This window comes from Arvicola amphibius, chromosome 5, assembly GCF_903992535.2.
Source record: "Arvicola amphibius chromosome 5, mArvAmp1.2, whole genome shotgun sequence".
In the NCBI taxonomy this organism is placed as follows: Eukaryota; Metazoa; Chordata; class Mammalia; order Rodentia; family Cricetidae; genus Arvicola; species Arvicola amphibius.
In genome coordinates, this window is record NC_052051.1 from 56,378,678 (window position 1) to 56,396,675 (window position 17,998).

At 48.3% G+C, this 17,998-nt stretch overlaps 1 protein-coding gene and 1 non-coding gene across 2 annotated transcripts; one reads left to right on the plus strand and one right to left on the minus strand.

The window, feature by feature from the left end:
• Window positions 1-7,247: 7,247 nt before the first annotated feature.
• Rhov (ras homolog family member V) lies at window positions 7,248-8,350 on the plus strand. The gene is made up of 3 exons (XM_038331771.1): window positions 7,248-7,470; window positions 7,651-7,709; window positions 7,907-8,350. Exons 1-3 carry the CDS (start codon window positions 7,263-7,265, stop codon window positions 8,348-8,350), a joined length of 711 nt encoding a protein of 236 aa, XP_038187699.1. The 5' UTR covers window positions 7,248-7,262.
• A 4,494-nt stretch (window positions 8,351-12,844) lies between these two features.
• On the minus strand, window positions 12,845-12,952 carry LOC119815923. Its single transcript, XR_005285600.1, has one exon. It is a non-coding gene; the product is annotated as a U6 spliceosomal RNA (small nuclear RNA).
• Window positions 12,953-17,998: the final 5,046 nt, after the last annotated feature.

Below are 17,998 nucleotides of genomic sequence, written 5' to 3' on the forward strand. Positions count from 1 at the left end.
TGAGTGACTTTCAGGACAGCCAGGGCTACACAAAGAAACCCTGTATCAAAAACAAAACAAAACAAAAAACCCAATAAATAAATATAAATAAATACATAAACAGTCCCTCTCAGTCCGTTTATTATCCCATCCTGAGGGTGTGTGATGTCAAGCTGAGACCAACATTAACTCTCACTCTCTGCCGCTGGCTTTTGAGTGGGAGAGTGACAGATCTGTTGTCTTAAGAACCCTGGGTGCACTAGAGAGGAACAAAGCAAGCCCAGAAGGTAGGTAGGAGGTGAGTATTGTGATAAAGAATCCTGAAGGGAAGGAAGCCAGACACTTGGAAAGAAAGGGCTGAGAGCCCGGTAGTGGCCCCACGTCTATGCCCAGCACTCAGGAGGCTGAAGCAGGAGAATAAATTCGCCGTTGACCCAGGTTACATAGTAAGCTATAGACTGCTCTGGGCTACAATGTGTAGCCTACTCATTAAACTGAGAAATAACTTTATCAATCGCTAGAAATAAGTATAATGAGGGCCTCAGTCAATTAAAGGGAGTTCACTGGGTGGTGGTAGCATATGCGTTTTATCTCAGCAGCAGGGAGGCAGAGGCAGGCAGATCTCTGTGAGTTCGAGGCCAGCCTGGTGACAGCTAGGACTGTAACACAGAAACCCTGCTTGAGAAATAAAGCAACAACAACAAAAATTAAAAGGAGTCCTGCTGGACGGGGCTGTTTTTACACACATACAGTCTTTATTGGGCTCACACCATTGGTCTTGAGGCCCTCCGAGAACCAACAGGTTTTCTTCCCCGAGTTCTCCTTGTGAGGGCGAGGGCTCCTTCCGGTTCACCGTCTCTTCCTTCCGCTTTTCTTCCCGTTGTGGTCATCACCTGGTTCAGACACTTCCCGTGCCATGAGCTCGACGCCCGAGGTGAGCCACTTTTTGACAGGCTTCAGCGGCATAACCTGAGGGCGGCAGGGACCACTACCAAGGTTTTTGTTGTTTGTTTGTTTTTCTTGTCAGGGGAGGGAGGGACCCCATGGAACATTCCAGGGCAGCTTGTCCCTGCCTGGCCCAGTGTGGCCGCTGGCCTCGCACAGGCCACGGAAAGATGCGGCTTGGCTGAGGAATGGTAGGGACCTTGGCCAGGGTTTCTGTCCAGTTACTTCTGTAGAAAGTTCTGGAAATGTCGATGCTTCTCTGCGCATGACCACTGGGCCTCCGCAGACTGGCCTTGTTGCTAGGGCACTAAAACCTGCCCCTCCACCATGTTCCAAAGCCGTCAGGAAGGATGGTTACTGGTTGCTGTTGGTTTGTTGTTGATTTTTTTTTTTTTTTTGGTTTGTTTTTGTGTGTGTGTGTGTGATTTTGTTTTTTTGAGACAGCCACTCTGTAGACCAGGCTGAACTCGAATTTACCGAGCTCTTCCTACCTGTTCCTCCCAAGCTGGGATTAAAAGCTTGTGTCGCCACGCCTGGCTATGGATGAGCGTTTTTAAGTGACAGCTCTTAGCAAGCATTCAGCAGTATTGGTCAGGGTCTGAGGACACTGATTGGGGGCAGATATTCTCACTTGGGGTTGGCTGGGTTGGAGGATGAAAAACAGGAAGGGGAAGGACATGACAGAAGCCCAGAGCTGAGCGCCAATGGATAAAACGGAGGGTGTGGGGGACCTTGGCAGCTAGAGGGCTAGCCAGTGATGCCACGAGGCAATTCAACCAAGACCACTGAATATAACCCCCAAACACTCTCTCACTCCAGTTAACTGGGAAAATTTAGAAAGTGTGTCAGAGTCTAATGATTATTGTATTACTGTCATTATCATCGTTAAAGTCTGGCAAATAAGTGATATTAAATTAAAAATAAAAAGGAATTATATATTACATATAAAATTCCTTTTTTCTTCTTAATTTAATATTTTATTTTTATTAGATGTACTTACTAATTTATTAGTGTGTGAGTGCTTGTGCCTTTTGGCAGCAGGCATCCGGAGCTCAGAGGACAGCTTGGGGGAATCAGTTTTCTATTTCCACCATGTGGGTCCCAGGGATTGAACTCAGGTATTCAGGCTTGGTGGCTGGCATCTTTACGTGCTGAACCCATAAGATTTTTTTTCTTTCATCTTCTCTTTATTTCAAAATTTCCTGATCTCTGAGAATTTTCTGATCTTTTTTTGTTGTTGTTGGGTTTTTGTTTGTTTTGTTTGTTATTGTTTTTGTATTTCAAGACAGGGTTTCTCTCTGGCTTTAGAGCCTGTCCTGGAACTAGCTCTTGTAGACCAGGCTGGCCTTGAACTCACAGAGATCTGCCTGCCTCTGCCTCCCGAGTGCTGGAATTAAAGGTGTGCGCCACCACCGCCAGGCCTCTCTGCACTCACTCTTGACAGCAGCCTTGAGTGTGGTATGAGTTTCTTTTGGTTTACTCTGTTTTTATTTTTGCTCTTTTTTTTTTTTGCTTTGTTTTGTTTTATGTTTCTTTGTTCTGTTTTTCTAGACAGGCTTTCTCTGTGTAACAGCTCTGACTGTTCTGGAACTCACTTTGTGGACCAGGCTTTCATTGAACTCACAGAGATCAGCTTTTCTCTACCTCTGGGACTAAAGGCATGCACCAGCACCACCGCTGGCTTTTCCTGTTGTTTTTATTATTACTTTATGCATGTAGTGTTTTGCATGCACTATAGATGTGCACCATACGTGTGCCTGGCACCTCAGAGGTCAGAGGAAGGTGCCGGTCCCCTGGAGCTGGAGCTGTGGGAGACTCATGAGCCGCCATGTGGGTGTTGGAACAGAGCTTGGGTCTACATAAAATAAATAAATCTAAAGAAATAAATATATTTAAACAGGATAGGGAATAAACAAAAATGCCTGACAATATTCTACACGTTAGCATGAACCTGTGGCTTGTTGGTTGGGGACAGACTGTCAGTTTCTGTGACGTCTCCTAATTCTACAACTCATCTTCTGGACTTCAATATCCTCAGCGACAAAACGGGAAGATACACACACACACACACACACACACACACACACACCTCACTTCAGTTCTTCTGATTATTGTAAGTCAGGACAAACAACAGCATTTTTACAAGTCTATACTGAACATTCTGGAAGCATTCTGGCCTCACCCTCACAACCTGCCTCTGCCTCCTGAGTGCTGGGATTGAAGGTGTGCGCCACCACTGCCCAGCTCTTTGAAATTGTTATCCTTGTCTTATTTATATATAAAGCATTTGTGGGTATGGATTTATAATTATTTGTGTTATGATAGATTATATTGCTTTACCTTGTTCACATAGTTCAGTTTGGACCGTCGCAAACTCTTCTACTTGACTTTTCTCTCTATGAACGGCTTCCATTTTTCCTGTCATATTTGTTTAGCTCTTGCTCTCCGCAATGCGTCAGGCTCCTTGTGTCTGTTTCCTGTCCCCATCCTAGAGCATACCATTTACCCAGCACATAATGTTGGTGCCAAGTTGTAACCCTAGCAGATGTGTCTGGAAGTTGGGGCAGACATGGCAGGCGGGCAGGAAGAAGTTGTAACCCGGCAACCCCGGCACCTAGAAGAGGACTTTCCCAGAAGTAGCAGCCAGAATTGCAAGTCCTTAGCTGAGAAATAGGTGACTCACCAGCTCCCAGGTTGTCTCCTCCCTCCCCCTCTTGCTGACAAGACTGTACCTAAACCAGCTTAGACAGAGGGACCTTGGTCAGAAAGTGTCTCCACCCACGAGACCATTGAAGAATGACCAGCCTCAGACCAGGGCAGGACATTTCCTCAAGCCCAGCAGACATGTCCCATGTTTGTCCCACCCGTGTGGTATTTGTATGTCTTCAGAAAGGATTGAAAAGTACTGACCTTAAATCTAAACCTTTAATAAAGCTTTAGTTTTTCCTTTGAGACCTGTCCTCATATATCCCAGCTGACCTTGAAACTGCTGTGTCGCCAGGGAGACCTTGAGCTTCTGATGCTCCTGACACTACATCTTTTATTATTTTTGAGACAGAGTCACACTATGTAGCCCTGGCTGACCTGGGACTCAATAAGTCGACCACGCTGGCCTTAAACTCATAGAGATCAGCCTGCCTTTGATTCCCAAGTGCTGGGATTAAAGGTGTGTGCCACCATGCCCTGCTCTGTCACTACTTTTTAAGCACCAGGATTACAGGAGTGTGCTTCACTCCAGATTTATATCATGCTGGGAATCAAACCCAGGATCTCATGGGTGATACCACTGTACTAACTCAGCTATATCACCAGCCCAATAAAGTTATTATTAAAACCCAGGTTAAAGAAAAGAGTATTCCAAAGGGAGATAGAGAGGAGAGTGGGTGTGTCTACCTGCGTATTGAGTAGTTTTGACCTGGACACCTGTGCAGCATCCCCTGGAGTCCTGAATCACAGACAGCTATTACCAGAAGGGCTTTCGGAGATAAATACACCTGGCCTTTCAGTATATAGTACTAAGAGTGGTGAAGTGAGTATTCTGTAGGAGTCAGCTTATGAGCTGAAGAACAGGGGAGACAGTCTAAAGTCCCCTCCCTTTCTAGGACAAAATGAATGGCTTGCAGACTTTCTCGAGTGACGTAAGGGAAGGACAACACTTACGACACCTTTCAGTAACTCCATAAATAAACCTATGGGGATGTGTCTGAGGATTTGGGGGGGGGGTGAGGCAACAATTAGGATCATTAACATCTTTAGACATGTAGATAAAGGGAATGAGGAGGTAGACATTGGGATATAGAAGTGGGTACCGGGACACCCACTTCAGCTATATCACCAGCCCAATAAAGTTATTATTAAAACCCAGGTTAAAGAAAAGAGTATTCCAAGTTTTTCCAAGCATGGTCAGGTCAGCAAATTTTTTTAGTCATTTCCACATCAAATTTTTGTTTGTTTGGATTTTGTGATAGGGTCTTGGGTAGTCTTGCATGCCCTGGCACCCATCATGTAGACGAGACTGTCTTTGTTCTATGGCAGTCGTGCTGCCTCAGCCTCCCGAGTGCTGGGGTTACAGATGAATGCCCCCACATCAGACTAGATTTGTGGAATTGTGTACTAGTGTACTGGATGTCTCTTTAGCGTCACCTCCTATCCGCTGTACTAGTGTACTGGATGTCTCTTTAGCGTCACCTCCTATCCGCTGTACTAGTGTACTGGATGTCTCTTTAGTGTCACCTCCTATCCGCTTTGCAGTCTTGTCCTTTCCCCAAACTCATGAATGTCTGCCTGCTTGTGTGAAAGCGTCTCGGTGATCTTTGTGCAGACTGAGATAAAAGACTGCCTAGGGAAGCAGAGGAAGGGCACTGGGCCTAAAGTCACTTGCTGTGACTTCCATAGAGACTAAATTAGTATCAGGCTACTCTCTCACTTGCTCTCTAGATGACCTTCTATAGTTACTGGGAAGTCTTGTCAGAGTCTGTAAGTTCCTTTCAGGGCGAGGACTGTAGGTGGCCCAGGAACAGCAGCTGCAAACAGGTAATTATAGTGTGCTTTCATGCTAATGACAACATTAGGTACTGGGCTGGAGAGATGGCTCAGTAGTTAAAGGTGCATGCTGCCCTTTTAGAGGACCCGAGTTCAGTTCCCAGCACCCGCTTAGGCAGCTTCATAATTGTGTGTAACCCCAGCTTCAGGGACTCTAAGGTCCTCTTTTGGTCTCCTCAGGGACTACTCATGTGCACATATCCGTGTACAGACACACACTTACTAAAAACAAAAAATAAACTCTTTATTTAAGAAGGATAACAGTAGTTATTTTGGGAACTTTACAAATGCTCAAATGTGTGCTAAAGAAATGCCCCAGCAGCTAAGAGCACTTGTTGCACTTGTGAAGGATGTGAGTTTGGTTCTGAGCACCTTTATGGCTGCTAGCAACCATCTGTTCTCCAGTTCCAGGGCATCTGACATCCTCCGCTGGCTTCCATGGGCGCTGTATGCATGTAGCATATAGACAGACTTACATGCAGACACCTAGACACGTTAGATCTTTAAAAAGTATTCAAAAATATATTTGATAGTGAAAATATAAAATCCAATGTGAAGCTTCACAACTTTTGTTTTGAATGGCTATTGTGTGTAGAAGTCCACTGACCAACAGGCAGTGGTGGCACACACCTTTAATCCCAGCACTCAGGAGGCAGAGGCAGGTGGATTTCTGTGAGTTTGAGACCAGCCTGGTCTACAGAGTGAGTTCCAGGACAGGCTCCAAAGCTACAGAAAAACCCTGTCTTGAAAAACAAAAAATAAAACAAAAGCAAAGAAGCAGAAGAAGTTCATTGACCACTGAGCCATCTCTCCAGCCCTGTGTATTATTTTTTAATGTGCCAGACGTTAAACAGAGGGCCACATGTATGCTAGGCAAGCACTCTTTACCCAGATTACATCACCATTCCCTATAATATATGCGTATTATATTTTTGTCTGTTTGTTTTGAGACAGGGTTTCACTATGTAGTCATGACTGTCTAGAACTTAACTATGTATACCAAGCTGGCCTCAAACACACAGACATCCTTCTGCTTCTGTGTCTGCCTTCCCGCTGCTGGGAATAAAGCCATGGGGCAGCAACCATGCTAGGTTATTTGTTTGTTTCAGACAGGGTCTCATTGTAGCCCGGGCTGGTCTCCATCTGTCTCTGTGCAACAGAGGATGGCCTTGAACTTCTGATCCTTCGTCCTCCGCCTCCAGGGTGCTGGGATTAGAGGACTGCATCACCAGGCCGGTGGTACTGGGGATCAGACCTAGGGCTTTACACATGCTAGGCAGGCCCTCTGGACTACAATCTCAGGCTCACTCCCAGTTAAAAGAATACTTTATTAGTAAAATAACTATACTGATGCTTAATACACATACCAACGTATGTATAAAAGCTTTTTTTTACTTAAAAAAATTAATGTGATGTGTTTAATTTGAACATGCTGCATTTATGGATTCTGTAGTTTGTGTCTTCCTATTAACAATAAATCATGAATCTGCCAAATATCACATACCGGGTCTTTGTTCTTGTACCTTGGCGATGCTAGGTTTTCATATCCCTTTCTTCTCTGGAAGCTTTGCTATCGCTGAGTGTTCTGCAGAGGGCGGTCCAGGTCGGTGGGCGGGGTCCGGGCCACTTGGGACATGCAGATGAGGTGGGCGGGGCCCAACATTTATACCCTCTGCTAGCCTCTAGCGGGCGTGACCAGCTTGGACAGACTGTCTCCGACCGCCTGCGGAACCTGCTTCCCTGAGCGCCGCGGAGCCTTGTCCGGGCTGGCCCCTTTGCTACCCCGGGAGCGGGCCATGCCGCCGCGGGAGCTGAGCGACGCCGAGCCACCGCCTCTCCCAGCCTCGACCCCTCCTCCGCGGCGGCGCAGCGCACCTCCGGAGCTGGGCATCAAATGCGTGCTAGTGGGCGATGGCGCGGTGGGCAAGAGCAGTCTCATCGTCAGCTACACCTGCAATGGGTACCCCACGCGCTACCGGCCCACGGCACTGGACACCTTCTCCGGTATGTTCCACTGCCCCGGGACCCCTGAGGCTGGAGAGAGGTTGTAGTTTAGGGCCGGCGTGCTGGAGGGAGGGCACCGAAGACCCCCGAGAGCAGGCCCGGAGGTGGCGCTGGTGAGGCCTGCCTAGAAGGACGAGGATGCTGTGCCTAACTCATGCTTTCCCCTCCCCACCTCTGCAGTGCAAGTCCTGGTAGATGGAGCCCCTGTGCGAATCGAGCTCTGGGATACCGCAGGGCAGGTGAGAAGCTGGGTGTAGCCTTCGTTGGGTGAGGGGTTGGGGAGGGTTGGAGGCTGGAAGGATACCTGCATGGAGTAGGAATGGAACAGGCTTTGGGCTTTAGGAGTCTTAGGTCTCCACCCCCCAAGTGAGAAGCAGACTCCCGTTCCAATGTGAAGGGAATGATCTTGCTAACGACTGGCCTTGCTACCCCCTAGGAGGACTTTGACCGGCTTCGCTCCCTCTGCTACCCAGATACTGATGTCTTTCTGGCTTGCTTCAGTGTGGTGCAGCCCAGCTCCTTCCAAAACATCACAGAAAAATGGCTGCCGGAGATCCGCACTCACAACCCCCAAGCCCCTGTGTTGCTGGTGGGCACTCAGGCTGATCTGAGGGACGATGTCAATGTACTAATTCAACTGGACCAGGGAGGCCGGGAGGGCCCAATACCCCAACCCCAGGCCCAGGGTCTGGCGGAGAAAATCCGGGCCTGCTGCTACCTTGAGTGTTCAGCCTTGACACAGAAGAACTTGAAGGAAGTGTTTGACTCGGCCATTCTCAGTGCCATTGAACACAAAGCCCGCCTAGAGAAGAAACTGAACGCAAAAGGTGTGCGCACGCTCTCTCGCTGCCGCTGGAAGAAGTTCTTCTGCTTTGTTTGAGCAGTTATGGTAGTGCAAGTGGTAGGCCCGTGGCCGGAGACTTCCGGACCCTGGGACATCGGGTACTAGCAGGGCCTGGCCAGCTCCCGGGACTCAGTTCTCTATTGAACGCTGGGAATGTGGGCCTCTAGCTGCACACTCTGATAAGACGGGGTGAGCTCTGTCCTGTGCAAGGGGCTGACTCTGATTTGGATTGCATTGGCCAAGACTCGCAGGAAAATCCCAGCACTTTGTATTCATGGGATAATCGCAACAGTGCCGGTTTCTGAGCCCCTTGGGATGTAATTCCCAGGTTGTTTTTTATTTTTTTTTTTTTTTTTTTTTTTTGCCGTGGGGCCGCAGGCCAGCTCCGCCGAATGCAGGCCCATTGTGGATGTCCTCACCCTCTCCTAGCACAGGTGTGACAAAGCAGAGACAGCAGTGAGGCATCTTGGAGGGTTGGAAGATGGTCCGTCTTGATTTGGAGAGGTTTGAGATGGAGTAGGAAGTGAGAGTTTGAGTCTCACACCAGTGAGAGATTGAGACGGGGAAACAGAACGTGAGCCGTGAAGTGGAAGACTGGAGGAGGACTAGAGGACTGGGCCTAAAAAGAGAAAGAGCAGGGCTGACAGCTGTGTAGAGGGCTGACACCTGGGCTGCCCTCAGGCCCCAAGGCCAGGGAGGCTGGGCTGTTCCCTGGGAAGAACTGGGTCTCTGGACTCCCTAGGCACTGCCCAAACTGGCTGGGCCAGCAGAGGGGCAGGAAGTGAGAGTCCAGGCCCAGCAAAGGGAGGGGGAGGAGCTGCAAATGAGAGCCTGAAGGAGGAAGGGGCAGGGATTGTCCCTTTCCACAAGGTCATAGCTTAGAAGGTGAGCAATGCAATCTGCGAATAAAACCTTCTGTTTCTGAAGCTGCTGTCTCTGTGGTTTCCTGGATCATGCCCAATGCCCCTTGGTAACCTTTCTCAAGGCCCAGCAGCCTGGCAGATGGGTTGGGAACTGAGGCTGGGTTGAAGGGTGGGGGCTGGATCAGATGGGACAATGTGATGGGAACTGGACTAGGGGGGACAGGTGTGGGGCTCCCTGCTTGGGGCTTGGCTTAGTTGGTTCCCAGGAGAGCTAGCGTGGGAAGCAGCCTGGAAACGGGTTTCCCCAGGTGTCAGCGCCAGAGCTGCTTTCCCATGACCTCACCAGGTAGGTGGGGCCCTCCCCTCTCCCCCTCCTTTCTGGAGTATGATGCTCAGCACTGGAGCTCCAGGATAATCTCAGGCCCATCCTCCCATCCTCTGAACAGATTTCAGGACTGGGGTCTGGCTGGGGAATGTTACCCCAGACCAAGGACAACCTGTACGGCTTTAAACCTCCACCACTGGCCAAAGCTTGTAGCCTTGGGTTGGTTGGACCAGTCTCAGCCTTGACACATAAGGGATTATTGCAGGTCAGGGTTGCTGGCTGTGGACAATGTGACTAGAGGTTTGGTCCAGGAATCCTGTGCCCATGAAGGTTCACCGGCAGAGGCTTGGAGGGGAACAGGAATCCAAGGATTGGAACTGGGAGGAACTTTAGAGAGCATTTTTGAGGAAAACAAAGCTTATTCTGCCTTAAGGACACCGTGGTCTGTAGACAAAAAGGTAGTATGCCAAGTGAGATATTATCACCAAGGGGTTAGGGGAGCAGCATAAAATTAGGTGTATGGGTGGCATTCTCTAGAAGTCTTTCTGAGGTACACCTGCGACACCTGCTAGGCACCTGCTGGGCCAGGTGATCACCCATACCCATCCAAATCCATGGGGGCTCACCTGCTAGGCACCTGCTGGGCCAGGTGAGCACCAATACCTGTCTAAATCCATTGGGGCTCAGGTTCCTTTCCAGGAAGCTACAGGTGTGTGTGTGTGTGTGTGTGTGTGTGTGTGTGTGTGTGTGTGTGTGATGGAGAGAGAAAGAGAAACACTGAGGGACAGAAATATTAGCCAAGTGAAGCCGAGGTAATCCCAAATTTAGTTTTAACCCAGATTGCTTCCTGTCTCCTAGAGCACCAGCCTCCCTTTGTTTCCTTATATCCTTAGGTGGAGGTGATGGGCTACATTATATAGATATACGTCCATGGTCAGCTGTTACCCTAACCTAACCTGGCACGCTCCTTTCTAGGACAGAGAGAGACCCAGATTCCAGTTCAAACGTTCAAGTCCTGACACTCATCACCACAGGCAAATGATTTTTTTCTTCTTCTTCTCTTCTCTCTCTCTCTCTCTCTCTCTCTCTCTCTCTCTCTCTCTCTCCCCTCTTCCCCCCCTCTCTTCTTCCTTCCTTCCTTCCCTCCCTTCCTTCCTTCCCTCCTTCCTTCCTCTTCTCGGACAGGACCTCACTTCACTGAGATCCCCCCCCCCAGCCTCTGTTTCCCAAGTGCTGGGATTAAGAGCATGCCCTATCACCCAACTCATTTCTCCTTTTCATACCTCAGTTTCCACACTTGCAAAATGAAATACTCAGGACTCTTGACAGCTTTCAAACCATTCCAAGGGGCCTTGGGACTGTGGGGCAAAGAAAACTGATTAAGTGACCTTGGCGCCACCACTGCACACACAATTTCTGGTTTCTCTCATGGTAGCAGCATCTCTGAGTCACTGAAGCTACAGCCTCCCTCCTCATGCTTCCTCTCATGACAGCCACTGAACCTGGTCAGGATCTCCATTGACTCACTCTGCATGCCTGCTGCCTCCCACTGGCACCTCCCTGGCTCAACACTGAAATCATTTCTTACTGATCTCAGTGAACCCCTAGATATTCACTTGGGTCCCTAAGGCCTCCCCAAACCCAACAGCGGTCTGAACATTTGTCTCAGGGATCCCTATTATCTCCTGCTTTTGACTCCAAGGTTTGACTTGCAATTTACAAGGTCTAGTTTAGAAAACATCCCCTGCTCCCTCCCTGGCATCCTGTTTTTCCTCTAGCCATCTTCTAGTACCTTACTCCTCCAGAAAGTGCGGGGATGTCGTAGTGTCTTCACTGCGGCTCACACATGGAAGACACACCGAAGAGACTCCCACACTCTCCAAGGAAACCCCCACTTAGACCCCGTGGGCTTGGGCAGCATGTACCATTGTCCCTTAACTGTTTGGACTCATCAGGATTACGTTCAGCTCCAAGTGTGTGTCACTGAGACCCAGAAACTCAGGATTGGGACCAGGATGGTGCAGCATTGCCAGTGCCAAATCCCTCTAGCGCCCTCTCATTCCGTCTCTCTATGTACTATGGCCTTTCTCACTTCCTGGGACAGTTTGTTGTTGTTCTTGTTGTTTTCAGTCCTGAGGATAAAAATCAGGGCTTTGCTTAACCTAGACAAGCACTCATTCTACAGAAATCTACACTTACAGGAATAGTTATTTTTACTTGGATAAAATCATGTGCTACATACAAATGTATGTACATACGTGTGTGTAAATGTATGTAAACAGAATTCACATCAATGTAAATTTTTTAAGACAGAGTCTCACAGGTTTTTTATTTTTATTATATTGGCTTATTTTAACTTTTAATGTTTTGTCAGTATGTATTAACCACACACAATAATTGGTTTCATTATGACTTTTGTTTGTTTCTTTTATATTTTGTTGGTTTCTTTGTTTTTCAAGACAGGGTCTCTCTCTGTAACCTTGGCTGTCCTGAGACTCACTCTGTAGACCAGACTGGTGTAGAATTCAAGATTCGCCTGCCTCTGCCTCTCAAGTGTTGGGATTAAAGGTGTGTGCTGCCACTGCCTGGCTCATTATGAAATTTTCATGATGTACACGTGGATTTTTACTGTATTTAACACACACACACAAATACACACACACATACAAATACATTGCCCTTTCTTGTTCCCCTCCTACTTCTATTGGGCCCCTCTTCTATTTTCGTGTGTACGCACGCATGTGTGTGTGTGTGTGTGTGTGTGTGTGTGTGTGTGTGTGAGACCCAAGGAATTCCTTAGGGTTGTCTTCAGGAGCATGTACTACATACCCAATGCAGTGGATACACCACTGAAGAAAATGTATGGAGCCAGTCATGGTGGTACACACCTTTAATCCCAGTTCTTTTTAAATTATTTTAAGTGAGTGTGTGTGCGTGCGCGCATTCGTGTGTGTGTGTGTGTGTGAGTGTGGTATGTGCACATGAGTGCAGGTGCCCTTGGAAGCCAGAGGCATTTGATCCCTCTGGAGCTGTAGCTACAATTGAGCCATCTCTGTGCTACAATAGAGCCAGCCCCTATTTTGTTGTTGTTGTCGTTTTGGTTTGGTTTTTTTGTTTTGATTTTTGAAACAGGGTTTCTCTGTGTCCTGGAACTCATTTTGTAGACCAGGCTGGCCTGGAATTCACAGAGGTCCATCTGCCTCTGCCTCCTAAGTGCTGGGGTTAAAAGCATGCACCACCACCAGCTCTTTTTTGGGGGGGTGGTTTTTCAAGATAGAGTTTCTCTGTGTAACAGCCCTAGCCTTTTTTTTTTTTTAAAGAAAATAAAAAAGAAAGAAAAAGAAAAACAAGAACTGTTTCACAGATTTGCATGCCATCTTTCACGGGGACCAAGCTAATCTCTGTATTGTATCGTTCCAATGTTAGTATATGCATTGCTGAAAAGAATACCATCTTTAAGCCGGGTGGTGGTGGCACATGCCTTTAATCCCAGCACTCAGGAGGCAGAGGCAGGTGGATCTCTGTGAGTTAAAGGCAAGCCTGGTCTACAAGAGCTAGTTCCAGGTCAGGCTCTAAAACTACAGCAAAACCCTGTCTCAAAAGAACAAAACAAAAAAACAAAAAACAAAAAGAAAAAAAAATCCACCATCTTTTTTTATTGAAAATTTTTTTCATTCAATATATTCTGATAATGGTTTCCCCTCCCCCAACTCCATTCCCTTTCTTTCTTTAGAAAGCAAACAGGCAAACAAACAAACAACAACAACAAAAAAACACATGATACCCACATATGCACAAAAACAAAACCCATAAAAGCACAAAATCAGTAACCGTGATATATAAGCAAAAGGCCAATAAGACAGAAAATGCCCAAACAGTGCAATGTGAGACAAAAAGTCTACAAAAATAACATTGAGTTTGTTTGTGTTGGCCATCTATTGCTGGGCGCGGGGCCTGCTCTCAAGTGTGGTTAGTATACCCAGCGAGACTCCCTTGAGAAATTGATTTTCCTTTGTGAGCAGTTGTCAACTGGAGATAGCTTTTTGGTTAGGGATGGGAAGGCTTGTCCAGTTCTTTCTCTCAGCTCTGGAACCCATCTGGCTTGGCCCTGTGCAGGCGCCGTGAGTCTCTCTGTGGGGTCTCATGTGTCAGTTCTATTGCAACTTGAAGACACCGCTTCCTCCGTGTCCTTCATCCCCAGTGGCTCTCACGATCTTTCTGCCTCCCCTTTCTCAGAGCCCTCTGAGCCCTGAGGGGAAGGGTCTAATGAAGGGTTTGGTTTTAGGTTCCTCATCATGTACATTGTCGTGTTATGGGTCACTGTGTTAGTTACTGTCCTACTGCAAGAAGAAACTTCCCTGATGACGGCTGGGCAAGGATTGTGAATTCCAGTGTGTACCAAGAAAGCACTCTGCCTACCAACCATCTCTTTACTTACTTACTTATTTACTTATTATTTACCTATTTATTTTCATTATATAGGCCAGGTCGGCCTGGAACACGAGAGCCTCTTGCTTCTACCTCCAGAACATAACTTCCACCATTCCTTTCTTCCTTGGCTGTACTTGGACTGAACCAGGATCTTGTGTGCTCCACAGGGATCTACCACGGAGCTATCTCTTCCCACCTACCTTCCCACACACCACTCCCCTTACTCCTCACTTTTCCATTCTTAGGACAGGTTCTTGTTCAGTCTTTAGGACCCGCATGGTAGGAGAGATCCAACGGGAGCCAGCAAGTAGTCTTCTGACCTCCACACGGCCCTGACTTCAGCATCCTCGGCTAGTTCCCCACCTAGCTGTCTTCCTCTCCTGGGGTAAATGATAAAGAAGATATGATGGGTTTTTTGTTTCTTTGGTTGTTTTGTGTTCTCCTTTTTAGGTTGAGAGGGTCATTGACATAAGAAAAACTTGCCCTCCATCTTTGGCTTGGTGATTGGGCCCTAGTACATCTGAAGTGAATCCTGCAGAAGCCCGAGTTTATATGTGTGTGGGAGGGAGGTTATCTCTGTTGGAGGCTGAGTAATGGGTCATCAGTGTTCAATAAATACTAAAGGACAACAAGTGGCTATCCAGTTTCACACATGCGCCTTACTCCACGTGGCTGGTTTTGTTGTGTATTTGGATGTTTTTTCAGTGCGAGAGTCTGAGTAATTACATACACGAATATCTATGTAAATGTGGATGATCATCTTTTTCAATTATTTAGATTACTTTTAAAGTATGAATATTCATCTGCATGCCTATCCTGGTGCCCTCCAAGACCAGAAGGATATGTCAGATCCCCTAGAACTGGAGTTAATGACATGTCTGAGCTGCCATGTGCTTGGTGCTGGGACCCTCTGAAAATCAGCCAATGGTATTTTCAGCTGAGCCATCTCTCCAACCCTGGGTGGCCATCTTTGCCTAAAGTGTACATGTCTGTGTTTGCGTCATGTATGTTCTCAGGAGTGTGCATTGTGTAGAACTGGATCTGAGCACAAGGGTCTCTGTGCTCGTGTCTAAGCATCTGTGCTGTCTGCTTTTCGGGGGCCTGCGTCTCCGTGCCTGAGCCCAATTCTATCTGTGTTGACTTCTGTGAGCCTCTTTGTGCTGGGTGTGCTTGCTCAGCCTGGACTGGTGCGAATGAGAGTCCATGTCCACTCAAAGGAGCTATGCCCTTACTACTACTGCCTAAGAGCAGAATGGTGCCCAGAGCAGAGGTGACGCACCCTCCCTGCTCTCTCCATTCTCCTGGGAACCAGCTTAGGAGTGAGACCGTGAGACCGAGAGCAGACCGCGTCAGGAGCACCAGCCCCTTTTGCAACCAGCCCTGGCCCCAGGCTGTAACCACAGATCGTATTGCACAGGTCAGACCTGCCCACTGTGCCTGGCTGCCAGGAAACCCAGCTCTTAGCAGGGCTGCACCAGCAGTGCCCTCCTTGGGCTTGGGCCAGATCCCTGGTGAGGTGAGCAGGCTACAGTAGAGGGGCCTCATGAGTCAGTGTGAACCGTAGGGAGTGACTTCTTGGGTCTAAGCACTGTTGCTGTCTGTCCCCGTTGCAGCAATACTTAGGCAACCTTATGTCTGTCAGGTGCCTGCTCTGGGTCTCCTGAACTTGAATCCAAGCCTCTTTTTCGAGTTCTGCATGGGGGGATTGAAGGGTCTGCTCTAGGAACTGGCCTCACACTGGGCAGGGTGAAGCACAACTTCAATCCCAGCACAGGGAAGAAGAGATAGGAGGATCTCTATGAGATTGGGATTTGGTCTTTATAACTAGTTCCAGGACAATCTACATAGAGAGACCCTGTCTCAAAAACAAGTGGAGGAGCAGAGAGATAGGAAAGAGAAAGAAATGGGTTTTGTTTTGGTTTGGTTTTTTGGTTTTTCGAGACAGGGTTTCTCTGTGACTTTTGGAACTTGTCCTACTAGGAAATGGGTTTCTTGAGAGCAAAGCTGAACAGGCCAGGGTTCCAGCTAAGAGTCTGGGTGTCCTGAACTGGGGAGTAGAGGGAGGGGAGACGGAGCTGGGGAGAGGGTGAGGATGCAGATGGTATCACTGAGCTCTCTGCTCTGTTGTTGGAACATTTTTAGGGCTGACTTTTCAAACTGAGGCTGAAGGATGGACCAACAACTAGGGTGACCGTGGGACTTATTTTCAGACTACAGGGCCTTGGATAACAGTCTGGGTGTACAATAGCCTACCTGTCACCCCCCTGGAAGATGGACTCCGTCATCACCATCTCCACGCCTCTCTGACCCTTCCTCACCTGCAGCAGTATGCCTATCTCCCCAGGTGTCTAGATTCCTCTCCTCCATCCCCGATCCCAGCACTGAGGGACATCAGGAAAGTGTTTGGGTCCTGTGTGGGCTTAGGAATTCCCAGGGGCCTGTTGGAACTGGAAAGCAGATAGCTGGACCCCACACAGGGACACCTGCCCGTTACTGCTTCCTCTTTCAGACCTGTACGCCCTGTGATTAGACTCCACTTTTCCTGCCTCCCTTCCTCTTCAGCCTGAATCAGCTGACACAGTGTTCCCAGTAGCAGCTGTCCTCCAGCAGTGGTGTCTCTGTCGTCCATGTACAACAGGAGGCCCTTTATTCTGGAGACCAAGTGCACAAGCCACCTACCCCACTTTCCAGGCAGCAGGCTACATCCTTTGCTGATCCTTACCCTCACCAATAACACACATACACACACACACACACACACACACACACACACACACACACACACACACACACACACATATATATATATATATATATATATATATGCGCACACGCGCATGCGCACACGCACACACAGCCAAGGAGATTTGATCTCTAGTTCCAGCCCCATCCTTACTTGCTGGGTGACTTTGGGCAAATTACTGCCTTCGCTGTTGTCTGAGTTTCTAGCAGTTATGAAGTGGGGCTAACACTCTCTGCCCCTCCCTGGCTCCCAGGGGACCAGTGGGGATAAGCAAGATAATAGCCGAGAACTGATTTGGAGGAAGCTATTCAGTGCCAGGTAAGAGGTATCAGAGCTGCTCTGTGTTTACATGGGTGTGGAGTTTTGGTTCCCAGCCTCCTGGGGCTTGGGACCAGCCCTGACAGCTTCTTGGCTCTTGATTTCTTTGTCCCACTTCCAGAGAAAGGACAGAAACCAAAGCTGAACCCAGTTGTCTAAAGATGAAACCGCCACAGAGCAGACTTTGGGGCTTTGGTTGGAACACTGACTTTCCAGCCTGAAAATAATCCCAAACACTGGCTGTGTGATCCCTGGCCTGTCACTGTCCCTCTCTGGGCTTTAGCTCCTCAATGACGACAGCCTCGTGGTTCTGGACTGAGATAGGAGAGGATCCTGGGACCTGAAATTGGATGCTAATGTCCCTGATGTGGGACAGGAATATTTTTGTCATCTAAACCTACCTTCTTTATTTACTGTATTTCTTTCACTGTTGGGGTCACATGCAAACCACATGGTTTATGTGACCAACCCCCAAATCATAAATTATTTGCGAGGGGGTCCATGTGGAAGAAGTCACATGGGTCAGAGAGAGGTCTCAGGGAACACAACCCAAGTTAGTCTGGACTAACCAGGCCGCCTTCTCTGCCAGTGTTTGCCTCTTCCTTCTGCCTGCAGGCTCTGACTGTACCTCTACCTGCTGCCCTCAACCTGATGCTCATCCTGACATCCATCCCAGGCCTCTCCTTCACCTCCCGCAGCCACAGTAAGGCCTTCTCTCATCCTCTTGGTCCCCAAAGACAGCCTCCAGCCATGACTCCTCCCCGTCCCTCTTCCAACAACCTGTGATAAACAGTGACCTCCTTGTCCCCAGCTGGTAGGGTTTGAAGTCTGATTCCTTAGTCTTTGGCTATCACTCCTGCCAATCATGTTTCCTGTTGCCCTCTGACCACCTTGTCCTTCTCCCCCATCCTCTCCCTCCTCCCAGCTTCCACCCCGCTATGTGATTTTTCTCACAGTTGCCTCTCCTACTCCTGGGTTTCATCCCAACCACCCCCTAAAGGCCT